The sequence below is a fragment of the Miniopterus natalensis genome, chromosome 15 (genome assembly GCF_054644295.1).
Source record: "Miniopterus natalensis isolate mMinNat1 chromosome 15, mMinNat1.hap1, whole genome shotgun sequence".
NCBI classification, from domain to species: domain Eukaryota; kingdom Metazoa; phylum Chordata; class Mammalia; order Chiroptera; family Miniopteridae; genus Miniopterus; species Miniopterus natalensis.
The window spans coordinates 1,531,898-1,558,096 of NC_142095.1; the positions used below are offsets into that span (position 1 = coordinate 1,531,898).

The 26,199-nt window shown below is 55.4% G+C and overlaps 1 protein-coding gene across 1 annotated transcript in view; it reads left to right on the forward strand.

Moving 5' to 3' along the window:
- Positions 1-26,199, forward strand: part of CNTN4 (contactin 4) — a 371,545-nt gene that overhangs the window by 334,006 nt on the left and 11,340 nt on the right. Inside the window, exons 13-16 of the mRNA XM_087824678.1 lie at positions 1,870-1,997; positions 18,965-19,140; positions 22,066-22,183; positions 25,515-25,673. Of these exons, the coding sequence (XP_087680804.1) occupies positions 1,870-1,997; positions 18,965-19,140; positions 22,066-22,183; positions 25,515-25,673 (581 nt within the window). The remainder of the gene's footprint in view (positions 1-1,869; positions 1,998-18,964; positions 19,141-22,065; positions 22,184-25,514; positions 25,674-26,199) is intronic.

The following is a 26,199-nucleotide window of genomic DNA, read 5'->3' on the forward strand; positions in this document are numbered from 1 at the left end:
CTCGTGTGGGGAGAACCGTCAGTGATTTAGAAAAAGCCCTCAGGTAGGTCAGGGCTCACCTGCTCGGAGCCAGGGGCCGATTTACATTTCCAGTTCTTTTTATCTCCCTCAGTCACTGTTCACGAGCATCAGGAGCCTAAGTTCAGCATCAGGCTCGCGGCTGCGGGCCGCCCAGTGTCTGAAACGGGGAAACTGAGATGAGTGGAAACTTCAAAACCTCGTCAAGGAACAGACAGGAAAATAAAACTCTCCCGGGGTGGGGCCCGGGGGCGATCTCACGGGGGGGGGGGGGGAGTGAACGTGGAAGCGTTCGTTGTAAACCTCTCTAAGCCGATGCGAGATCCCAAATTAAAAGGAACGAGTGTCTGCGTGTCGGCGCTGAGCCGTGTTTCCAAAGCTCCTGCGTGGCTCCAGCCCCGCACCCCGGCGACGCGCTAGCTGCCCGGCTGACCCCTCGCTCAGCCCCCCGCGCAGCAAGTGGAGCCGGACGCCTTCACGGCCCAGCGCGAAGAAGGGCCGGCCGGGCCCCCATTCTCCGAAATCCCGGGGCCGTCCCCCGTAACTGAGTTTTTCGGTCTTCCCGCAGCAAGCTCTGCAGACAGCCGGCCCTCCAGGCTCACCGCCTCTCCTGGGCAGGCTCAGTACTTTAAGACCCGACTCGTCCGTTGTACCGGCTTAAAACCCGGTTTCTGATCTCACGTGACGGTTCCCGTTCGGGGCCTCGGGGAGGCGCTGACCGCAGCGTGGATGGAAGCGGGGCTCAGAGATGCCGCAGGGCCTCCGCCGCCTCCCTCCCGCCTCTCTCCCCTCCTCTCTGTCCGTGTGTCTCTGTCCCTCTGTCTGTCCCCGCTTGGCTTCCCGAAGGCCTGCTTTCTCTCCGTGCCAGCCAAGGTGACTACCCCAAATTCAGCAATTCAGAAGAGAGAGAGTGACCTCACATGGCTCCTGGTTTGGGCGGTGGGCCTGTGCCCAGGCCCGGCCCTGCCGACGGGGAGGGTGTCCTGACCGCCCGCCCATCTCGGCCCCGCGGGTGGCGCGGGAGACAGCTCCCCGTGGGGACGCCGGGGCGGCTCTGGGAGTTAGGGGACAGGGCTCCCCGCCGGCGTCTAGATCCGCCGGCATCCCGGCTGCTCCTGGCTCTCGCGGGCCTAGAGGTGTTAGCAGGTCTGTGAGTGAACGCGTCCGGCTCTGCGCCCCCTCCCACGGCCTCGCCTCGCCCCTGAGCCAGCGTCCCCGGGATAAGACCGCAAGCGAGCACACGAAACCCCCGGATTGTGTTTAAGGGGAGGAGCCAAGCGCCTGCAGGAGAAGAGAATGGGGGGGTCGTCTCGGGGGCCTGTGAGGAAAACCTTGTCTCCACACCCCCCGTTCTGCCAGAGCCACACCGGGCTGCGGATTATTTTCATTTCTCTAAGTTCAATTCTTGCCTCTCACTAAAAATGCTTTCACCGTCTGACGTATTTCGGACGTGACTGTGCTTGATAACCCCTCATTTAATTTAAGCCGCGCTCTGGAAGAAAACACTTAACGCAGATGCCCCCAGGCCCCCACCGAGGGGGTTTCTCTCGCTCCCGCAGTGGGCTTTCCCTTCGCGTCGTGTGGTCAGGGCTGCCAAGGGGAAGAATCCTCACCACCGTCTAATATTCCTCATGGCTATTCCAGCGGGATGTCGGAGCGTTTTAACAAAGGATTGAAAATGCTAAATAAGTCACACGCCTACTTACCCGGACGTACGCAGACAGACACCCTCAGTAAAGGGGGACTGCCCGGCGACGCGGCCGTGATTTGTAGTTTGAGAGACGACAGAAGTCACTTCCGATTAGCCGTGAGAGAGAAACTGACCATTTTGGGGTTTTGATTTGATTTCAGAATTACCGTTTCTGAAGACGGAACCCTTAGGATCGTGAATGTGACGAAAGCCGACGCCGGGAGTTACACCTGTGTGGCCACAAACCATTTCGGGACCGCGAGCAGCACCGGGAGCCTGATCGTGAAAGGTAGGGACTCCCCGGAGACGGCGGGCGTTCCCCAGCGCTGTGCGCAGACACCCGCCGCCGGCCTACCCCAGCGCGGCGGGCACGATGCGATGGGCGGTTCTTAGGGACGCGCGGGGATGAGTGTGATTAAAGGCCATCTCGTCCGGGGCCAGCCGGCGCGGCTCAGAGTCGCAGCCGTGGTGCCCGTGACGCGCTCGTGACATTGTCATGTAGAAAATGTTATCTCCAGCCCTCTAATTAAAGTCCTCTCAAGTCCCTCGAGATGCGAAACTCATGTCTAGGATCACTGTGCCCACAAATTAGAAACCTGCGATGCAAAGACGACTTTTAGCAAACGTGGTTTCGGCGATGACGTGGGCGACCGGTGAGGGCGCCGTCCCGGGTCCTGGGCGACGTGGCTGTGGGTTCGCCTACTGACAGAGGCTTGATCACCTCTGCACTGTGCTGCCAACCCGGCCGGGTTTCCTGGGCCTGGGCGTGTGATCGAGCGTCCCTGCCGCTCCCTGCAGGGCGCCGGGTGGGGTCCGTCCAACACCCGGTGGGTGGGCGGGGCCGGAAGTTCTCCCTGAGGCTGTGAGGGACGAGGTTTGAGTTTCCACGCCGTGTGCGTTTCTGTCACTTTATGTTGTGCCTCAAAGAATTGTTGAGTTGAAGGGATCTTGGCGATGATCTGGCAGAAACTGAAGCCCGGGTGGGGCTTCCTCAGGGTCAGCAGTGCCAGCGGGGCCGTCCACCCAGGAATCCCAGCCCTGTGCCCTCCTCGGGTCTCTGTGGCACCGGGATTTCCTTGTTTCCTGTTTCTCCCTAATAGATACACAGGGGCCACATTCATAGCTCCTTCCATGAGGTAAGAGAGCCAGAGGCAAACGAAGTGTCCAAAAAGAGCACTGGCCGCAATTTCGGGTTCCAGGGGAACGTCAAGAATCGCCTGTTACAGGTTCCGGGGTCATGGGAGGCTGGAAAAGTCCTACCATCCGGGGAAGGCTTTTCATCCTGAATGTGCGCATCTGTGAGGTGAGAACGGGGGAGCCAGGGTCAGAGTGAGTCCGTGTTTGGAACGACTCCGGCAGTCGCCGGCGTCCACAGGGCAAAGGGGAAGGAGCTCGGGGGTCTGTGTAAAACAGAACCCCAGCCGGAGCCCGTTGCTGACGTCGGCAACAGCCTCACAGGAAGGGAAGCCCGGTGACCAGCCAGGACCCGGGCCCCGAGGTTCCAGAGCTGACGCCTGCGACAGAGCGTCCGCTAGTGATGGGGCCGGTTATGGAGGCAGCAGCCTTCGGTAGCAGGGAGGGGCCGGGAGTCGGGGAGACCTGGCTTTGAGCACCATTGCCCCCCTGCGCTGGCTCTGGCTTTGGACAGATAGCCAGCCCCAGGGGCATGGAGCATTGCCGACTTGGTAGGGGCGCTGAGGTGCTGAGATAACCCACGTCACGTGTTTAGCACGGTGCCTGGCACTTTGGAAATAGCGGCAGTGCCTTTACTCTGAACCGTATTGAAATGAACGTTTGTGAAATAAATGTCCTCCCCGACCCATTAGAATTGTTAGCAAAGAGAAGGGCCCCCACCAAGGAAATGCTGAGCCTGTGAAAGGTTGGAGACATCGGGACCAGGAGCCGTTCAGAGGCCCTTCTGTGTTTCGGGAGGTGGGGCTTCTCCCAGGTGGAGCAGGTATGTTCCGCATTTATCACCCTCCATTGGCAGAGGGGAATTCTCCGTTTCCATCGGAGTCCGTACCCCAGAAATCCCCACGGCCCCTGGACAGAGCCGTGCCAGCAGCCCCGCGGCTCCCTGCGCCCGTCTTATGCCAAATCGCGATACACAGCCTCAGATGCACCGGCGATGAAATGCGCCAGGGTCATCTCACGTTTTGGGTGCATAGAAATGGTGCAGAGACAGTGACTTCTACCTGTTTTAAGAAACTGAATACTTTATTTCTCGCCTTCTTGTAAAATGTAAACAGTGATTCCCCGAGGATGGTTTAAGAGATGATTTTAGGCAGTTCGTAGGTAAACTGGTTGTTTACAGATTTCACTAATTGTTGGCTTCTTTCAGTGTGTATTAGGAAAACACTAGTTTTCCATTTATAGCAAGGATTAAATAAATCTCCTTTTAAAGTATATTTAAGTAGCCCTGGCCGCTGTGGCTCCGTTTGTTGGACGTCCGGGCACAGAGAGGTGGCCAGTTTCCTGGCGAGGGCTCACGCCCAGGCTGAGGCTCAGTCCCCAGTAGGGGGTGTGCAGGAGGCGGCCGACTGGTGTTTCTCTCTCTCCCTCTACCTTCCTTTCTCTCTAAAAATTAATTTTTTAAAATATTTTTAAAATGTTAAAGACGCTTAATTGTAGATGTGAGAATATAGCATTGGTTAAAGAAATGTTTTATAGTTTTATATGTATTTAATATCAAATTAAAAGGAAGTCCTCAGCCCAGACTCCTTCTCCGCGGTCAGACACTACAGTCAAAATCATCCGGACAGGGCGTCAGATTTTCTGCCTCCCCCCAGACGCTGTGGGATAGATGGAACCTTATTACTAGTGATACTTAACTCACTAATCCAAATACTTTCTTTAAGGAAAACGCCCTACTGTAGAATGAAACAAATGGTTTCTCTCCTAATGAGCACTTATCAATCAAAATAAACAAAACAAACAAGCGAAAAGGCCGACGAAGACGACTCCGGCTTCATTAAACGCGCGGCACGTAATTGCACCGCCTTCCGGCGGTTGGGAGACTCGGGTTTACTGCTCCGGTTTAATTGGACTTATTACCACCAGCAGGTAATAAGAAGCATATTGAACATATCCATCTGGCGGCGCCGGGAACCTCCGTGTTCCCTCCTCCAAGGCTGTCACGGGCGGTCCTAATTGCCTCGTCCCCGCTCTTTCCCCGTCAGCGTGACTTAGCTATCGACGTGCTGAGGCCCTTCCTGGAGAGGAGGTTGATATTAAAAAGCATAGATCCTGACCTGCCCCTGCCGCCCCTTCCCAGCCCGTCCCCACGTTATTAAAGTTATATATTTCCCAGCTACATAAATAAAAACCCGCCACTGCCCCTCACGCGGCTTTTCAGGTCCCACCTGCCATCCCACATCTCGCCTGCGAGCCGCGCCCCTGCCGAAGGGGCGAGATGGCCCACGGGGAGCTTTTCGGTTCAGAAAACGTTTGAGGGTCAATATGGTTTGTTTCCAGCTAGGGTGCGTTTTCTTTCCTTGCCGGTTCCAAGGCTGAGGTGGGTTTTCAGTGGCTGTGTGATCCGTCAGGAGGGAAGCAGAGTGGCGCAGTCGTCTCCCCCTCCCAAAGACAGAACGCCCTGTGGTCTGGGAACGACGCTCTGTCACACGGACGGGTCCCCTGGGCACGCGGGCGCTCAGGAGCAGAGGGGTGCGTGTGCGTGTGCGTGTCTCTGTGTGTGTGTGAATCCTTCCGTCTTTTTGTATTTTCAAGGAGGTCCCGTGGGGGAAGCCAACACGTGGCCCCAACTCGGTGAGGAGTAGTTTGCTCCCTTACGAACCCTGGACCGGAGAGGAGACGTGAGGACTCATGAGCGGAGTGGCCCTCGCCTTCCTTCCCCGGCACTCGCTCTCAGTGCCCGAGGCGGGAGGGCCGTGGCTCCCGAGGGGAGTAACCCCACCAGCCGCGATTGGATTTCCCTGGTTGTCACAGGCAATCAAATCTGAGCAAACCGTCCCAGGGACCGTGGGCCCTTAGGTTAAATGCAGAACCTGACCGAGATGAAAGCCGGTTAATTAGCATTCCCATCATCTCTCTGGCTGACTCCAGCAAGAGCCACTGCTGAAAGGTCGGAGCGGTTGTCTCTCATGCATCCATTCGAGGAGCTCAAAGTGGGTGACTGGACGTGGGAGAGGAACCGGACGCAGGACCCTCAGAGCCACCGTGGCCTTCCATGTGGCCCCCTGGCCGGCCCATAATCAGTGTGCAAACATCCAAGAGCTGTTACTAGGTGGAGATGAGCTCCACCTGCTTGAAGGTTTCCCAAAACGGAAAACCTGTCACCCATCCTCATGATAACTCCCTTTGCAGTCGTAGAACTGCTTAAATGTAATTAAATCTTGGATTCTGTCGAGGAGAGTGGGACCCAGTGTCCAACCAGAAGGGCCTTGTCTTCCGCAGACTCTCCTAAGCCAGGCCCTTGCCTCTTCTGACAGGACAGGTATCTGTCTCATCGGCTTCGCCCTCAGCCTAGGTCAGACATCTGGTCACCCTGCTGTTGGCACTAACACTTCCTGATGGCGAGACAATGGAAATCGATTACAGAGGCCAGGCCAGGTGCTGCGGGGACCCCGTGCAGCCCAGATAGGAGGGGTGGCCAGAAGACACAAAAGACGGGCATTTCCCGCCCTCTGGACTCTGCGGCCGAGGGCCCCCAAGCATCCCAGTTGCCTGGGTGTCTTTTAATACCTGTGCACTCCTGGACCCTCCCCTGGACCCTCCCCTGGACCTGCCCCTGACCCTCGAACCCAGGCCTCCAGGGGTGAGGCCCAGGAATCGTCACGGTTCACAAGTTTCCCGGGAAATGCCTACATACGGCAGAAGTGTTAGAGCAGAGGGAGTTATTTCTGTTCAATAAAAGGAGAGAGTTTCAGATAATTAGAAGCACAAGACGAAGCTAGTGATCTTTGTGTTACTGAAGACGTGCGTTGCAGTGGGACACAGGCTCGGGATCGCAGGAGGCGGGGGGGTGGGGGGCCTGGGCGGCCGCAGGGAGGCTTCTGCCCTGTCAGCGTTCTCGGGCCAGCGCCGGGGACGGTGCGGCCGCCCCTCGGAACATCGTTCTGCGGGCCTGTGGTTTTGGAAACGTTCCTGCCCCTGCGCTTTCCCACCCCCGAGCCAGAGCTTACCCCGGGTGGAATTGTCTCATTAGCTTTATGTTCTCGTTCCGGGCTTTCTGTTTTCCGCTCCCAGCGTGAGTTTATCCACAATCAGCAGCGCAGTGCGGGCTGAGGAGGTTATCGTGCTAATTATGAGGAACGCAGTCTTAAAACAGAGCCCAGGAAAAGGGCCTCTTCTCCCTCCACCCGTGGGCTGAAATCTGAGGGAGTTCGGTAAATGACACCTTTGTTCATTGCCCCAGTTTCACACCCTGAGAGGTGAGTCAGGGTCGTCTGGGGGACGGTCACCCGATGTCAGCTTGTCACCGATGCAGCCGGTGACAGAGACTGTGGGAGGTACCCAGCAAGAGGGGCTCCCCGAGGCTGCCTCACGTTGGGTGGACTTGCCCCAGGCTCCAGCCTCGGGTCTCTGACCACAGACGTTAGGAATGAGGCCGGGGCACGTACTCCCCGCCTCGCCGGAGAAGGGGACAGGGCCGGGGCTGCGCTGTGTCCTCGGCTCAGGAGCAGTGAGGAGGGAGGGAGGGGGCATCGGGACACACCAGGGGTGTTTGCATGCCGGCTGCAGACCAGAGGACACACCCTGGTGGCTCTCGTAGCTGATCTGACTCGAACCCACAGACCTGTTGTGTTTGCCGGTGAGCGTGTGGAAAACTTCTGAATCCCAGTGCTTTTCGGGGGGCGAGTCTTCCCTCGTGGACCCCAGAGCTCACCATTCCCACTGTCTCTTATCTCTGAGTCCCACGCCCGGGGCCCTGCCAGGCCCTCGGCCAGCATGGGACATGCAGCAATAAGTGGTCCCATCCCTCCGTGGAAAAGGCTGGCCTTTGACTAGTTCCAGTAATTGAGTTATTAAGTAGATGGACGTGACCGCGATGGGGACATGAGAAGCCTGGAAAGGGAATCTCTCACGCCTCTCTACTTCTGAATCTGTGCAAATGGGCATTTTCCTCCCACGTCCACACCGGGAGGTCACCTGTGGGAACGGAAACTCCGTCATCTGAGTGGACTCGGGCTGCTCGGGAGCAGCCAGTGGTTAACTGAGACAAGAAAACCCAAGTACTGTCTTTGAAAAATCTGAAGCAAAATGAGGCAGGAAACAGATGAGTCCCGTCTTTCCTGAGACACTCGCTGTGCCCTCGGCCTGAAGGAGGGCGCGCGTGGGTCAGAGGCGCTAACGGGGCGGCGGAGAAATGCCCGTAGACCCGTTCTCTCCTTTTAATGAGTGTTTCCGGCTGGTCTGACTCGCGTGTGCCAGGCTCGGCCCCGGGAGGGCGGGTGCCGTCCTCCAGCCGAAGTCAGTGTGGGCCCGCGTATTCCGGAAGGTTCTGTGCGGAAGGAAAAGCCGTAAGCTACAGACGAACGGCTCTCTCCCCGGCTCGCTTGTCTTCGTGGGCTCCCTGCCGGCCTGGGTGGGACTACAGTCCATCTTTAGCTCAGAGAGAGAGACAGAGAGCAAGAAAAACAATAAAGCAGCAGGCGCCGTGCTATGTTACGCGGGTGCCGGAGGCCGAAGACTTGAGAAGATGCAGCCGCCTTCCTCCAGGTTGCGCGTAAGGGGAGGATCGCAGCCCAGTCGAGAGCACAGGAGCCGAGGTCCTGCCCGCCTGGGCCTGGTCCCAGCTCTGTCCCGCCAGTCGTGGGACCCTAAGCGCTTCTCGGGGCTTCAGACTCGAGCCCTCTCTTGTCTTCTCGCCCCTTCTTTGTGCAGAGCACGTGGGAAAGGGGGGACTTCACTCCCAAGCGAAGGCCCGGTAGCCTGCGCCCCCTCCCACCACCCCACGTTGCCTCCAAAGACGCTCAGCAGTTTCTTGTTATTAAAGCAACAGCTGAGCAAACGGACAAGCAGGAGACCAGGGGGGACCCAAGGCCCCCTCGGGCACAGTGAGAGGGACGCGGGCTTGGGGCCTGACCCCCGGTTTCACACACCAACCCCAGCCCTCCACCCTGGGGATCTGGGACAGGCTGTGACCGGGACAAACCCACCTTCACGAGTTTAATTTTCCCCTGAAGAGAGGAAGTCCCACGGGGTGTCTGCCTCGGGATTCCCCCTGCGCAGCACTCGCAGCCCCAGGCGGTCAGTAGGGACCTGCCAATGAGAGTCCTTGTCTCTGTGCCTCCTTACCTCCCACTGCGCCCCTCGCCCCCCATAATGATCAGAGGGGGGTCTCGGAGCACCCCGTCTGCGTCTTACCCCGGCCCCTGAACGTGCACCACAGCCCAGCCCTGTTTCTGTAGCAGCGCCGAGCAAGGCCTGAGAGATTAGTGACTCTCAGCAAAAGTAAATCATGACTTTATATCCTCTCCTTATATTTATGGTGTTTACCCCTGTGCATGGATTATAAAAGCCACAAATCAGTGCCCTCAGCAGGCGAAGCGATTCCCGCCCGCACAGCGTCTGGTCTTGTGCCGGGTCCGTGACAGGCCAGCGCAGTCCGCCTGCCCCGCGCCCCGAGATCTGCCGGGCGGGGGGTGGGCAGCTGGGCCTGCGATTGATCTCGGAGAGCGGCTTGTACTCTATCGGGGGCCAGATACGAGTTCCCAGGTATCTGATTAACCTTCCCCGCGAGATGGCCGTCATTTCTGTCCTGCCAGCGGATTAGTCTCTGCCTGGAAGATGGATATCAGCTGCTCTAAATCAATAGCCCGCTAAAGGTGTCCCCCCGCTCTGCCCGCGGTCATCTGTAACGGCCTACCGACAGAAAGGACGCTGTCATTTGTCAGATTACCTGGTTTAATTTAAAGCCCTGAGGAGGTGAGGGTGCCTTTACTTGGAAAACAGTATGCAGAACGCCGCGCTGGGGCAGGGAAATGGGTGCTTGTTTTCTCCTGGGAAGAGAGACTTGCCAAGGGGGTGAGAGTCTGCCCTGTCCCTCTCCTTGGCATGGTCAAGGGCTGGGGGCCGAGCGTTGTAGTCGACCGAAATCGATGCCTTAAACAGTGAGCCCTGGCAAGTGTCCACAGAGCAGGGCAGAGATGCCTCGTCTTTGGGAGGCCAGGCCCGTGAGATTAGCCTTAGACAGGTTCACCTGTACCTCTCAGTTATGGCTCAAATGTTTAGGAAAACTTAGTCTCTGAAGGTTCCTTCCTTATAGTATCGTGTCCGTGTCTGTGCGTGAACTCGCGGTGTCTTATATCTGAAAATATTAATGGTGGGTTCCCTTTGCTTGGTTTGGACTTGGCCTTTTATGTTGGAAGCCGTCCTCAGGTGGCTCGGGAGCCTGAGTGGTCGGCCCATGTTGAGCGGCGAGGCGCTAACAAGCTAACCAGATGCCGTGAAGCTCTGGGGGCAGGTTATTGACGAGTTCACTGTGACTGAGCTGTTTCCTTGGGGGCTCCCCACCCCCACCATGGCGGTAGTTTGGGGGTTTTCCTTTCGGATTGATCACAGGCCCCAGGGAAAGAGTATCCAGTCTTCCTCTCCGAGAACAGACGTCTCCCTGCCCGTGTCCCGGGGCCCATGTGGGGAAAGGGAGCTGGGAACCGGCATTCACCGTGGAAACATTCACGAAGGCCCGGCCCAGACCCCTTCCTCTGTCACCCGCCTAGAGACTAAAACCCCAGCACAGGCCTGGGCTCAGGAGGGCCAGTCGCCTGGCTGCAGGGATAGGAGAGTCTGGGGCCTTGGCTGCTTCTAAGAAACATTCATCCCACGGGCCATCGCCTGTACGTGGTGGTGCTTCGTGAACGTTCCTCTTTGTCCCTGTGTGATTTCTGGCCTCAGGAGATATAAAATAGAAGGTAAGAGGGGAAACAAAGGTCTTCAAAAGATTTCATATTTTACAGTCAAAGACATCACTGAGCTGAGCTCTGCTCAGATCTTTCATGCCCCTCAGTAAAGTATATTTTTGGCCATGCCCCATAAACCACTCGAATAATCCATTAAGAGAGCTGTAGACATCAGCATAGCGAACTCCGGGGGAGCCGGGTTAGTCGCTCGCGGGTTGTTAATCTCCTCGGCTCAGGGTCGGACTGTCCTGTCTCCAGCATTCTTCACAGTGCCCGCTGATGTCCACAGAGCTAACGGGGGTCCCGGGCGTGGAAGCAGCGAGCGTGTAATCTCTCGACTGGAGGCCACTCGGGTCGTCCTCAGACGGGTGCGTTGCCCCCGCAGATGAGCGAGGAGGCGCCTGCTCCGTGTCTCCGGGGGTTTGAACACTGTTCTGGCAACGATCACCTCCCTGTGAGTCTTCCCCCGGCAGCTAACTGAGCGTCTGGCTCATTTTCAGGCGCTGTCAGTCTCCTCTCCTCCTTGGCTTCCCCGGGAAGTTGAGGCAGATTTTGTCATGACTCAGGGACCCACAAGATTTCTTTGGAGACTCACAGGCACATTTTTCTCTAACTAAACGTTGCTCTCTCCCTCCCCGACCTCGGCATGTTTGGGGGACGCTGCTTGGCTTTGAAAGTTCCTGCAGTTTCGACACAGGGACCCAGGTGCCCATGAGCCCCATGACGACAGTGGTGGCAGTGACGATGATGATGGTGGCAGTGACCGTGGTTACAGTGGTGACGATGAGGACAATAGTAGCTGATTTGTATCAAACACCTAAAGTGCTCTAGTCGTGTTCCATGCAGCCGTCACAGTGTTACAAGTTAAGAAACAAATTAACTGCCTGACAAGCCCGTGACCACGTGATCGGTCAGCTGGTAAGTGGTGGAGCTGCAGTTCCCGCGCAGGTGTCCCCGGCTGCCCCGCTCATTTCCCGTCCACGTCTGGCCCCCAGAGGAGCGCTGGACCTGGGCCGGGCTCCCGCTTGCTACCAGACTCTGCACAGCAGTTTCCGGTCTGGATCTGTCCTCATACCCGACAGAGGTTCTCGTTACTTAGGATCTTCTTTCGCGGAGGGTCAGCTGAGATGGGTCAGGTAGGGCGCCGCTGGCCGTTGTGAGGGCTTGGGCATTTTCCCTGGAGGACACGGGGCGGCATCTTTGTTTCTGCTGGGTTCTTGGCGACGGCGAACGTGTATGGAGCGCGTCCCGCGACGAGCTCCGGCCTAAAACGTCTTTGTTCATTCACGCCGTGAATCCTCAGCGCATGAGGCTCGTGTTATCCCAGTCAGCCTGACGAGACGGAGGCACAGAGAAGGGAAGCAGCTCCCCGGCATCCGCGCGGCCAACAAGTGGGCGAGTGAGAGCTAAAACCCAGGAAGCCTGGCTCCCGCCCACGTTTCCAGCCCCTAAACCGCACCAGCCTTCCCTCGGGCCCCGCTCCCCCCTCGCCTCCCGCACTGGCTTCAGCGGCCTGGGCTCCTGACGTTCGCCCCCTCCTTGTGTGCTGACTCCCGCTCCTGCGAGTTGCTCCGGTTGCAACAGGCATCGTGTCACGTCCCATCAGAGCAGAAAGACAATCAGCACGGGCTCGTTTACACCTAAACACTGGCAGCCACCCAGGCGCCTCTCTCCCAGTGAGTTAAAGCGAGCAGCGAGCCGCAGTCCCGTTGGCTTGGAAATCGGCCCGCCCTGGGGTGAACCCCTGTTCTCTCCCTCCAGTTGGGCCTGTGGCCTTGGGGAACAGTCAGCCTCCTGCAGGGGCCTCGGGTCCACTGTCTGTGAAAAGTGACACTGGTACCTACCTGTGTCCCAGAGCGGGGAAGTGTAGCTGCTGGGGCTTCAGTCATCCCACGGGGATTAACTGAGCACCTACTGTGCCAATGGCCACGCTGTGTATGAGGCACACAGGGTGTCCCCCCAAAATGTGTACGCACTTTGCATGACTGTAAAGTCCGTGTTTATTAACACACGCCTCATTTTCAACATTTAAAAGAATCTACAGGAATGAACACTTTTTTTGTCGACACCGGTTTTCAAACTGATGACCGTCCTGGTCCAGGCCCCGCTGATGGCGCGAAGCAGTGGCATCGCCAACGCCAGGGATCGTTCGCTTGGTATCTGTGCGCCCTCAGCGCGAGACTGGCACGGGGTCTGTGCTTTAAACTTCGACCTGCTCTCTTCCCATCGCCCCCGACAGGCGCGGCGCTCTGTCCGTCTCACCCTTTCTCACCAGCTCCGTGACCCTTTCCGAACTCGCCGCCTTTCTCTCCAGCTCTGCAGCGCGTCCACCTGCCCGCAGTTTCCAGCGACACCCTCTCCTTCAGGGAGGAGCACACAGGCGGCCCCCCGACTTGAGAAGCGGGGCATTGCTGGTGCCTGACGTGGATTAGCTGCTGGCTGGAGCGCCTGTGCTCGCTCCGGCACGCGGACCGGGAGGGACCTGTCCCCTTCCCGGCCTTTGTCAGCCGCCAGCAGCAGTCTGGGAACCGTGACTTACTACAGTGGGCTCTTCCCGTGCGAACGGCACCCTCTTCTTACCCTAAAATCAGTCCCTCCTTTCCCTTTTTCCCCAAGCAGACCTCCGGCACCCATAGCAGCGGTAAGAGTCCTGTCTCTTGCTTGGGTGGCAGCTGACGCTTAGGAAGTGTGTTACAATCCCCTAACTCAGCTTGGATTTCAGTCGCCCTGGGGTGCGGAGAACCACCCGCCACACCCCGATTGCAGACGAGGAGCCGCAGCTCGGAGGGGCCGACGCCGTCTCCATGGGCCCAGGCCTCCTCGGGGCTGCAGGGCCCCGCCTGGGAACTGGGTTCTTTTTGAGACACAGACACACGAACATACACGAACATATACGAACACACACACACATAGACAAACACAAAACACACACAAACATATACACATACACACAAACACATACAGACACACACCCAGGAATCTTCGTTTGTTTTAATTCAAGGAAGGAACATGTTTCTGGATTGAGGAAACAGTTCATTTTTTCCGACTGACCAAACCGGAGCAGAAAGCCGTGTCTCTTTTGCCCTTGACTATCCCGACCCAAGGCCTCTGACTGATTTTTAACGCTGGCCGTTCCTCAGTATTTTTAGACAACAGCACTTCGCAGTCACTGTGGGAAACCCCAGTTATCTCTGCAGAAGGCAGTCGGCGAACGTGTGCAAAACACGGGACTGTGAACCCCACCAGGACTCGGGCTCAGACCCCACCTTCGGGTGGAAAGAGCAAGATGCAGCTCCCCAGGAATAATTGCATTTCTGAGCTGCAGCTGCCCAGCTAAGCTTCCTGTTCACTGAAACCACGGAGTGAAGTGCTCTCCACGAAACACTGTCCGCTTTCCCCAGGTCCCCCGTGGCTGCCCGCGAGCCTCCTGTGCGTGTCCCTGAGCGGCGCCCGCCCGTGTTTGCGGAGCGGGGACGCTGGCGCCCCGCCCGTCTCTCCTGCTGTTTCTCTGTTCACCTGCTTCCCCTGCCGCCTGCCTCCCCGTTTTCCCTCCCCTCCGTGACCCTGTCTAGAGTAGACGTAGGCCTCAAATGATCCGATGTAACTTTAGATTTTTATGGCCCCTGTACCTGACTTCAAAGGCAAGAAAACTTGTAAACATCTCTCTGAACATAAACTAAAACTTAGCTTCTTTTTGCTTCTCTGACCCTCGACTGAATTTCTTTTCTCTTTGGGTCAGCAGCTCTTAATGGAAGGGCAGGCTCCCCGCGGCAGGGTGGGCGACGCGAGTGGAAGCTGACCCTCCCTGCGGCGGTCTGCTTTCCAGCTGCCTGCCTCCCCAAAACAGGAGCGGGAACAGAAGCCGGATGGGGAACCCTCCTAATCTGACTCTCCCTCCCCTGAATTGCGCTGTGTACACGGACCACGCTCTGGACCACGCGATACAACAGGAACAGTCTCTCTGGCCGCTAAACTCGCCTCGCCCACCACGCCCGCCCGCAGGAGCGTCTGGCCCTGGCAGGGCCGGGGGAGCTGCTCATTCTGGTCCATCCCGAAGGCCTCGGGGAAAGTTCCCTTGGAGTTATCGACAGGCCCCAGACGAGCCATCAGCAGTGGCCCAGGCCGCTGCGGTGGGCAGGGTCGAGGATTTCGTTCTGCGGAAAGCTTTCCCAGTCCTCCTTAGGCATCAGATAGAGCCAGGGTGGCGCTTACTGTCCCCACGGGCAGGAGGACCCTCTGTTTCAAGCTCCGTGGGCTCCTCAGTAACTTTTTCTCAAATCTAGAAACAAACAAAGAAATGCAGCTTTAGAAACGAGAGTTCTTGCGGCCTCCGAGATGCAGGGTCCTGAGACGGATTTGAAAGCTGATGGGAGCAGGAGAGAAAGGAGGCGCCGCTCCCGCGGCTGAGACGTCAGCGCCATCTGCCGGCCAGACACGGTCCTTGCCCCGCAGCAGCGCGGGCTGGGCCCTGGGCCCGCACCTGTGGAAGCCCTGCCCTTGCCTCGGGTGTGAGTGTCATTGCTGTTGTGTTTTAGGTAAATAATCCCTTGCTCTGTGTCAGCAAACACAGCCGGCTGCCCACCTGGCGTATTCGTTTAACCAGTCAAGAGCTCCATGGGCCTGCCTTATGCATTGTCTGCTTGGGATTTTATTTCACTGACACCGGTGGGATTTCTTTGCCACCCTCTTGTCCAGTGGCTCACAAGAAGCATTACTCGTGTGGAGGGGCTGAAAAAACAGGCCTAGAATCCCCCCTTTTCAAACAGAAAGGACTGGGCCCTTGGATGACAGTGTTTCTCCACGGCTAGAAGAGACCCGTGGTTCCCATTCATCATTTTTTTGAGCTTTCATCAGTCAAAAAAAATGCCATAAAGTGATTTTAATTATACCTTCACATGCAGATACAGGGAACTTAATTTGTCAGAGATAAATGATCTTCAGAGGCGAGGGGCTTCCTCCCGCTCTGCGGGTGGCCCTGTGCGTGGAGACCTGCAGGGCCGGTGGGCCAGCCCCAGGGAGAGATCAGTTGCTAGAAAGAGCTCCCTCGCCCGGAGCCAGCAGGTGCCTTCATGGAGTCGCTTTTCTTTCTGCTTTGGGACAACGCAGCGTAACCCGACTCAGCATCTGCCCGGGGACCCCTCGTGTTTGAAGACCACTTATGTCTCCTCTCACCTCTCTTTCTCCAGTCCAATGTTTTCAGTTATTTCAGCTGTTACGGTTCAGTGGGTGCTTCGCTGCCCAGGTCCACGGCCTGTGGGTGGATCCGAGGGAGCGCCCGGGAGCTGGGGTGTCTGTGGCGCGGGGTGCAGGGATTCCTGCCTCTCCGGGGTGGAGGTGCCCCAGCTTCCCCGGCGGCCGCGCAGACGCTGTGGTCACGGACGTCCTGAGCCATTTTCACGTGAACCGGCAACCCCGCTTTCCCCAGCCTGTCCCTGCATATCTGACTTTTTTTAAGTGTAGCTTTTTTTTCTGCCTTTATCCCTATTAAATTCCATCCTAAATGAAAGAAATTCTCTTGAAATCACTGTGAATTTTTATTCTCATCTGAAGTTTGGGGGTTTTCCCTTTAGATGCGTGTTTTGCGCAGAATTGATGAGTAGAGTTCATCTGGCACTGGTTTGATTTTTATTGAAAAAACGGGACCAGCTGGAGAGCGCTGACGCTCATCCCTGCAGCTTCCACCTCCAGGTTTATTGTGGCCATTAATCAACCACCTTGGTTGCAGCCTTTAGTCACTATTAAGAACAGTCTCCGCCCTGGTGGTGCGCCCGGTGGTTAGAGCATCTGCCTGTTGAACCAAAGGGTCAGGGGTGTGATTCGCAGTCAAGGGCAAGTACCTGGGCAGCAGGTTCGACACCAGCCCTGGTTGGGGTGCTTGCGGGAAGCAACCAATCGATGAGTCTCACGTTGGCGGTTGATGGGTTGATGTTTCTCCTTCCGCCTCCCTCCCTCCCATTCTCTCTAAAAAAGTCAGTGGAAAGAAGATGCTGGAGGATTAACAAAAACAAAAAAGAGTATTTCTCTGTCTCACCCCCTTGTGACATTGGAGGTGAGCCGACTGTCAGCCCTTTGGCTCCTGTTTTTGAAGCTTCCAGTTTTATAAGTTGTCTCTATAAAAATTAATATGACAGAAGGCACAGCCTGACTGAAAGGTGTCATCAAGACCATCGCCACAGGAAATTCACCAACAGAAGGAGCGGGCATGCAGATGCCCGGTGCTCACAGTCCGGACTCTCCGACGGGCACTGAGGGGCCCTCTCGGCTCTGAGCGACAGGCAAGGGAAGGACCAGCTGCGCGGACGGGCAGGAGCCGGACAGGGAAGGCACCAGGGGAGGGGATTCTTAGCCACTGCGCCCCGGCCCTTGTGTCCACGGATAATAAAAGCCCTCAGTCAGAAAGCTTTTCCACGCACACTGACAGTGGGATGTAGTAGGACTGGGGTACTAGTGTTACAGTTTATGCATCTCACCGTTGACCTGGTCATTAGTGTGGTTAATTAGTAACTCTCCGTCTCACGGTTGTCACGACCAAAGCCTTTGCGTTAGCCCGGCCGGCGCGGCTCAGAGGAGATCTAGGTCAGGGCACAGGCCCGGGCTGCGGGCTCGATGCCCAGCAGGGGGCGGGCAGGAGGCAGCCGACCAGTGACTCTCATTGATGTTTCTCTCTCTCTCTTCCTCTCCCTTCCTCTCTCTGAAATCAATTACTTTTTTAAATTTTTTAAAAGCACTTACTTTATTTTCTATCCTTTATATATTATTGAAAACACCACAGAACATAAAGGAGCATTTTTTATTCTAGGAGGGCTAAAGCACTTGGGTAAATATATATAACACTTAAGCATGAATTTCCTAGAGCTTTGAATGCATCTTCCTCGAGGGACGGCCTGACCACAGGCAGGACAGTCGGGTGTGGCTGGTCCTGCTCACTGCTGCGGTTTAATTAACACCCAAATGCAGACGCCCGGTCATGTCTCGAGTCGTCACCGCCTCCGAGGGTCCCATGCACAGAGCGGGGGTCGGCGGGAGTCTTCGGAACAGAAGTCGTAAATACAGGGTCCCCCCGATCTTGATGAATTAAAGCCAGAGGAGGGGAGCCAGTGTTGCTCTGAGGCAGCCATCTGTTGACTGTGTGCAGCGTCTGCATTCCAATGAAGGAAAGTAATGAGGTGAACACGTCGGAACCCACAACACAGAACAGGCTCTGGGCCCCTCAGCTTCATCTCCTCTGGTCCAGGGAGACCTCTCTGGAGTGTGCCCAGCGCGTGGCTCGCTTTGCACTGATGTTGCTACTCCAGGGCTCGGGACACGCATCAGTGACGAGTTAAATGAGTGAATCAGGAGCTGTCAGCCCAGCGGTGCCAGCATGACCCTGACGCAGGGACCCCTCTGGCCCTCGGTTAACGACAGCTGGGCTCCCCAATAACAGAGCCTGCCCCAGCCCCTCCATGTGCATAAAGGGATGAGCCATTCTCTGGGAAACAAATGTCGTTTAACAATGTGAGCCAGGCTGGCAAAGGACCCTAGGCATGGGGGCTCCCTGCTACGCATGCGTTATTTTCTCAGTGGGATTCATTACAGCATTATTAGTAATTATATTATGCCTATAATAAAATTTTCTAAAATGTCTGCTAGTTTCAAACTGAGGTTTTGAACCTCTTTGTAAACTTAATAACACATTAAGCAGATTATAAACAATGTGGATGAAGATAGAAACATACCTAATACTCAGGTAAGTGGAGAAAAGACAGAGTGCATGTGGCCAGTGCGTTTACGATCGTGCAAAACAAAGCAGGTGAAAAACTCGGACCCCAAAAGAGAGGGAAATGATACCAGAATGAGAAGAGAGGTTTAAGCCAGATAGTAAGAGAGTAATAGAGTTTGGTTTGGTTTTTTGTCCGTTTTTTTTGTTTTTGTTTTCTGGGGGGGTTTTGGTCTCTTAACTTTCCTGGATTTTCTAAATGTCCTATACTAAGCATTTATCACTTTGATAAAAGGGAAAAAAGCCCAAGAAATGTCAAATTAAGGAGGAGTTTCCTGTTGGCCTCCAGCTAAAGAAATAAATACTGCTTTTCTCTGCGATGGGGAGATAGGAAATCTTCCCAAAGAGGGGATGTCAGGGCAGGCCCTTCCCGGAGGACCGGAGCGCTCACCTCCCAGCTCCCCAGCTGGGCCCGGTGGCTCCCGGAAGGTTCTTCCCATCGTGCGTGTTTTCACCTTTTCATATTAAAGACGACCTCCTGCCCGGATCTGAGCTCCCCAGATGCCTGAGTTTGGGAGGTCACAGCCTGAGAAGAAAATAAAGCAAGACTCCTAGTGTTCCAGCCTCTCGGACTCTGCGTATTCCCCGCACGAGCCCACAGACTCTGTCCCTTGTCTTGTCTCCACTCTGCAGACCCAACGCGGGTGACGGTGCCCCCCGCCAGCATGGATGTCACCGTCGGGGAGAGCATCGTGCTCACCTGCCAGGTGAGGCACGACCACTCGCTGGACATTGTGTTCACCTGGTCGTTCAACGGGCACCTGATAGACTTCGACAGAGACGGGGACCACTTCGAAAGAGTCGGAGGGGTAAGTGTCGACGCCAGACCGCCCGCAGGAAGCACGTGGGACCGGCCTGTGAGCGCTGATAGCTCGGTTACGCGGGAAAGAAGCACAGGGTCAGTCTTTGGTCGATTTTGTTCAAGCACCTATTTCAAGAAACTCTTGGTTAGTTGTTCTGTTTTGCTGAGCAGTTATAAGACTCGATCAGCAAATAGTAGAGTCTGGGTGGAAACCAGGTGCCATAAATAAAAGGGCTTTCGGGTAAAAAAGTCACAGCTCTTGTGGAATTAGATTTAATGCCTTTGACATGATTGACCGTGGTCATCAATAACACCAGTTTAAACTGACTGTGCTTCCGATTTAAGAAGGATCACACACACACACACACACACAGTCTCACTGCCTTCCCACCGCCTGGCTCAGTGGGCAGCGAGTCCCGTCAGGCGGAGAGTCTCAGGCCCAGAGAAATGGAGGGACTCGGGGAAGGTCACAGCAGGGAGCAGCCCGGACAGTAGGTCCCAGACGTCAGCTGTCCCTTCACTCCGTTTGCCTCCCCTCTAACCCTGTTCACAACCACCAGCCACGTGTCTTCCGCTGTCCTGGGGAGACAAGTGACATGTTGTGCTGGAACAAAGGAGGGAAGCCAGGTGCCCAGCCATTTGAAATAGGTCTCTCCGGGTGGTAGGATGTGTCCTTACAGGTAAGACTGAGTTCAAGGTCGATAATCATCAGAGATGCAAATTAAAACCACAATGAGGTCTCACCTCACACCTGTCATAATGTCCACCATCAACAAATCAACACACAGCAAGTGCTGGCGAGGGTGCGGGGAAAGGGGAACCTGGTGCACTGCTGGCGGGAAGCAGACTGGGGCAGCCACTGTGGGAAACAGTGTGGAGGGTCCTCAGAAAATTGACAATGGAGCTGCCGTTTGACCCAGTGATTCCATTTCTGGGTATGTAGCCAAAGAACCCCAAAACACTAATTGAAAAGAATCTATGCGCGCCTGTGTTCACTGCAGCATTATTTCCAGTGGCCAAGGTAAGGAAGCAGCCCAGGTGGCCATCAGTAGACGAGTGGATGAAACAGCTGCGGGACACTCACACCGGGGAACACTAGCCATAAAAAAGAAGGAACTTTTACCATTTTCAACAGCAAGGATGGACCTAGAGGGTTTTGTGCTAATTAAAATAAGTCACACAAGAAAGACAAACACCATATGATTTCACTTGCATATGGACTCTAATGGATAAAATAAATGAGCAAACAAAACAGAAACAAAGCACAGACTGGTGGTTGTGGAGGGGGCTGGGTGAGAAGGTGAAGGGATCGAGAGGCACAGGTTGGCAGTTGTAAAGCAGTCACGGGGTGTAAAGTGCAGCACAGGGAATAGAGTCGGTAATATTGTAATAACCACGTATGGTGCCCACTGGGTACTGGAAACATCAGGGGGACACTTTGTAAAGCATATAACTGTCTAATCACTACACTGTACACCTGAAACTAATACAAAATTACTTTGAATGTCAGCTGTAATTGAAAAAAAGAATAGGAACTGAGACCATGTGGGTTCCCACCCCGGCTCTGCCACTCACTGGCCAAGTGACCTTAGGCAAGTCGTCTAACCTCCTGCTGGGGCTCCCTCGCCTGTAAAATGAGGGTAACAAGCGCGCCTGCCTCCCGGGGCCTGTGAGCATTTCGTGAGTTGATGCGGAGGAGGCAGCCGGAGGCATTGCCACAGCGCCTGCCCTGCCCGGTGTCCAGTGCCCCTACGCACCGGCCGATGGCATTGTCACTCGGAAGAAGAGCGACCTCGGGGTCTGTAGTCTGGGGTGGGAAACCTACGTTATCTTCTCCAGTGGGGTTTAGAAAGAAGCCTACTTTCCAAGTCTGACCTAAGGTGTGCTCTTGCCCAGCAGCCGGGCTCCGTGCCGTAGGTGAGCAGGGCTGTGGAACCGGCCTCCGCGGGGTAGCCCTGTCCTCCAGCAAAGGCCACCGTGTGCTGGCCGTGGAGGCACGGCCTCGCGGTTACTGGAGTGCCTGCTGGTGAACTATTTCTGGGGCACAGACACCCATCCCGGGTGCAGTTAGTCCCAGTCATCGCTGATGGAACCTGCATTGGCATTTGGAAAACAAATCAGCATGTTCTCCATCAGGTGACGCATCAGGTGGCACAAGACTTCCACGGAGGGTCTAGTCCACACAGTCCCTCCGTTCAGACCTGGGAGCAACCTTACTGTTGGCCCTAATCCACAGAGGCCCCCGCAGGCGGGCCTTTCCCAGTGCAGGGCCCCAGGGAGGGACTGCCAGTGCCGTGATGGGCTAGGGCAGGTCTGACGGAACCTAGGGGGCTGAGCCAGGACTAACTTAGCATAGCGTTCTGGCTCCGTTTTCTGTAGAAAGACAAACAACCCAAAACTCCAACCGCTTTCTTGTCCATGCATTATTTTATTTTATTTTATTTTATTATTTTATTTTCCATGCATTATTTTAAAAGCAGAAATCAAGTACCAAATTGGATACTTTTAATTACCTTCAAAGCCATCATTATCCATGGGGCCAAGATGAACTATAGATCCCCAAATTTGGGGCGTAGTTCTCACTTCCGTGAGCTCTGTTTCCAGTCATTACTGCTCCCCAGCTGTAGCTGATGGACACGAACACTCTTCCTCCCATGAGCAGGTCTGAGCCACCTCACGTAAGTTATTGCTTCAAAGACGAGCAGCAAAGGGGCCCAGAGACCCAGACCCCTGAGGTCCTGTCCCAGGTGCGTCCTGCACAAGTCGGTCTTATCGCCCAGGCAGCCTCCCTATTTTTAATCGGCTGTGGCTCACACCACTAATGCTTCCCGTCAGCCAGGACAAAATAAATCCATTAGTCACAGTGTCCTTCAAGTGATAACGGTATTTAGAGCTCATTAAAAACTAATTGCAGCCACTACTTTATCAGCAGGATTCAGCTGGCGATTTGATGATCCGAAACATCCAGCTGAAGCACGCGGGGAAGTACGTCTGCACCGTGCAGACCAGCGTGGACCAGCTGTCCGCAGCCGCCGACCTGATCGTCAGAGGTACGGGGCCCTGCAGACAGTTCCGTGGTATCTCCTCCCGAACAGTTTTAGCTGAAACCCCAGCGGGTTGGAGTGAGGGAGGAAAGTCAGAGAGACGCTAAACACTGTAAACAGTGGTGACCGGTCTTCGGAGTTTCTGGGCATCAGTTTCTCGCAGGAGATGGTCGGAAAAGGCGGGGCAAATACAGTTAGTTTGTCCCGAAAATCACTCCTGGCCGTGGCCCAGTGAATGACGCCGGAGCTGAGATGACCTAGGATGACGTCAGATGGAAAACAAGTGGCTTGAGGAGGAATCAAGCTGCACTTTTTGAGGTTTCACTGGAGCTACCCCAGATTCGTGTGTTAGGCCTAGGCTGTGAGAGTGGCCAGCGTGACATCATCACCAGTTTTTCACAGTTTCCTCTTTTTTCTCTAAAGCGGGTAGTTCTGTCCCGCTCCTGAAATAGGGCTGTAGAGAGAAAGGTCTCCTCACACCTGGGACGTGACGCCGGGAGTTCACGGGCAAACTGACACTCATGGGAACTTCTTGGCCTACGTCAGCCTGCTGGCCACAAGCCCCGTGTCTGAGCCACACCGATGGACTCAGGCCCAAGCCCCACGAACCAGTTTGTAAGGGAACGACACATGGACTTTTAAGGAGTGTTTTTAAATTAAATGCAAAATCTGTATGAACTGATGCAGGCACCAGCATGCCCAGAGGTTTCCTAACCTGTGGAAAGTGAAGCCTTTCAGAACCTCAAAATAGCGGCTCACCAGCATCTCCTTTCCCCAAGGGGGCGGGGGTAGGCTTCCTGGGCCAGCAGAACTTTGGGGGCAAGAGAATAAAATCCAGGGGCTGTCAGACGTGCAGACGGGTGAATCTCAGCGCCCGGAGAACCGGGATGGTTGGGAGCCACAGCCTCTCTCCCCCGGGCACAGCGTCGGGGGATGCGTGGGAGTCAGCAACCTAAACTGACTGTCGTGAGAAGTTAAAGAAAAATGGCTTTTCCATCTTATCTGCTTTGGTTCCCCTTTAAATTGCCTTAAAAAAAACAAAACAAAAAAAAAAAAACCCTTTCAGTGCAGATGAAGGCAAGATAAGGGAACAAACTTCCCACCTGGGCGGAGCTCCCCACAGAATAACTTACAGAAATGTGTTTATTTCCATTTTAAGATCACCAAAGCTGGTCTGCTCTCCCTATGGGGACAAAAGGATTCTGTTGCCGAAAATGTATCCTGTTTAATTAGGATAATGTTCAGATCAGCAGTTTAAACAGCAATAAATTACACTAATAAATATTTAACTCGGTGCTACTTGAAGTTCTTAAATGGTACTGTATACTCATTTCACAGAAAACAGCATTAACCGCCGGGAGGGATTTACAGACACAGTCTAAGAGAAAGTCTAGCCCAGTCCGTTAACAGGGCCAGTAAATTAATGCACCGCTTTAAACCGGCGTCTTCCGTTTCATCTTCTCCAGCTCTGCCCGTAGCCTCTCTGCGTTTCCCGAGGACGGGCGGGAGGCGTCCCTGCCCCGCAGGAGGTTTGCATATTCGAACCCAGGACAGCTGTGAGCCTCGGCTCTGGCTTCCGTGGGCCTCGATACTCACTTGATTTAACCTCTGGTCAGCCTGTGACAAAATGTCAGTGAGCCCCTGACCACGAGAACATTCTGTCCAGAGGACAGGCATTTGCTCATTGAGTCGTTTTGAAACAGGGACCCCACTTCCCCCCCAACCAAGCTGGTAAACATTACGTAAGGGCCGTATCTGCCTCGGGGGTGGGGAGGGATGGGACTGAAAAAGCCCCATCTTATCTCCAGCGGCCAAGTCCGCCCCACCCCGCATTTCCTTCTTAGCTGCCACTGTGGGCCCAGACACTTTTATCGGTTTTGTCCACTGAGGAGTCTGGGGGAGATACTTTTCAGCTTCTGGCGCTCAGATTTCAAAGGCCACGGAAGGAGGAGTCCTTAAAGGGGTGTGGGGTGGGATGGGAAAGCCAGGGTGAGACAGCTGGTGAGAAAAACGATTGTATCACCTTCTGGGCTTTATCTGGTTAATAAAGGTCCCAAAGACCAAAGGTTACCCCAGTTCTCTCAAGGCGGCATTTGACTGACATGCTGAAATGTCACCATGGAAAATTAACCGACTCCAGCACACGGATTTCCAGACCTCTCCTTCGGGAGTGGGAGGGAGGAGACAAATTTAGTCTCACCTGTGGGTCTGTAAACGTGACTTGTGGCGTAGGAAAGGGGAATTTAGGGCGTCGCGTGAAGGGTGTGGGAGTGGATTCCAGAACAAAGTCTTGCTTAAAGAGCTTGCCGTGAACTTTCCGCCACCCGGCGCCGCGGAGAGGGCCCGGCAGGGTCCCGGCGGTCCATCTGACGGCAGACCCTCCTGGGAGTCTCTCCTGTGCCTCTGCTGGGCAGGACTTGTCATTACAGGTCCCGCCCAGTGACCTTTGCGCTCCACCTTCTCTCCCGCGGGTCAGCCCTGCCTTCTGAGAAAGGCGCTAACTGCCTGGGGAGAGCTTGCGTGTTTGCGTGGTTGCCTCGAGGGCAGCCTCAGGTCTCTGCTCTGGCCCTTGGCATTTCGTGTTTGCCTGCCAGCCACTTCCACCCTCTGCCCCGTAGATTCCCAAGCCCTCCTCTAAGGCGGATCTCCTCCCGTGTCGGTGGCTTAAGTCCTCAGGCGGAAGCAGTGCCGTCAGGGAGGGAGGGACGGAGGGAGCGAGGGAAATACAGGCAGGAGCGGCAGAGGCGGGTCCACAGACTCCAGCTGTGCTCTTGGCAAGAGCGTGTGTGTGCATTTGTTGTGGGGCCGGGCGGGCCCACGTGGGCCAACACTGCAACCCCCAGAGTTCTGAAGCCACTTCTCAAATCCACACCCTCAAGGGCGGAAATGACCGTGTCTCGCTGGTGTGTCCCCAGGTCATAATGCCTGAACGATGTATGGTAGAATCCTGCAAATACAGGGAGTAAAGAAATAGGAATTAAACAATCTGGGCCCTCAGGGTACCCCAACACCCTCTCTTAGTATCTAGAACAAATATTCTATGGCAATTCTTTGTTTACCTGTTAGATTTTCCTGTTTATTGTGAGTCCCTGAAAGGAGGGGGTGTGTTTCCCTCATCTCTAGTTTTAGAGCCCAGAGGAATGCTGGGCACCTAGTAGGTGCTCAGCCAGGAATTGCCAGGCACCTAGTGGGTACTCAATTGATAGGAATTGACACGGGGTGAGTCCTTGGTGGGGTGAATAAATGGTGGAGGGGTCGGGCCCCACTCCATTCAGTGGTCCCTTACTTGGACATTTGAACGCATTCCTGCACTTCTCAGGGTCTTGCTCTTTGGCAGGTCCCCCAGGCCCCCCCGAGGCAGTGACCATAGACGAAATCACGGATACCACCGCCCAGCTGTCCTGGAGGCCCGGGCCCGACAACCACAGCCCGGTCACCATGTACGTGATTCAGGCCCGGACCCCGTTCTCCGTGGGCTGGCAGGCCGTCAGCACAGGTACCACAGCGGGCGCCCGGGGCGGGCGTCTCACAGGCCTCCGGACACTCAGCGTGGCGGCCAGAGCAGAGGCCGCGGGCATCGGGGTCCTCGTGCAGATACAGCCGCCAGGACACACGACGGCCGTGTTTCCTCGGTCTCAGCCAACTGTCCCCTCGTTTACAGAGAGTCCCAAAAAGTTGTACACACACTTTGAATGATTATAAGGTCAGTGTTGACTAGCACACAGCTCGTTTTCAAAACTTAATCTACAGAAATGAATAACTTTTTTGTCAACGGGTGTTTTCAAACCAGCGACCGCTCTGGTCCAGGCCCTGCTGATAACGGGAAGCAATGGAATCGCCAACATCAGGAATCGTTTCATGTGGTATCTGTGCCCTCGATGTGTTGACTGTTGCTGGGTTTGTGCGGTCACTTTATCTTTCATGTGTCCCCATCAAAAAAGTCGAGTGGCACTTTAGGATGAATTTTCTTTGTTCAAGGCTTAGTCTGGCTTCGCCCATTAGCTCAAAGCAGCTAAGCCTGA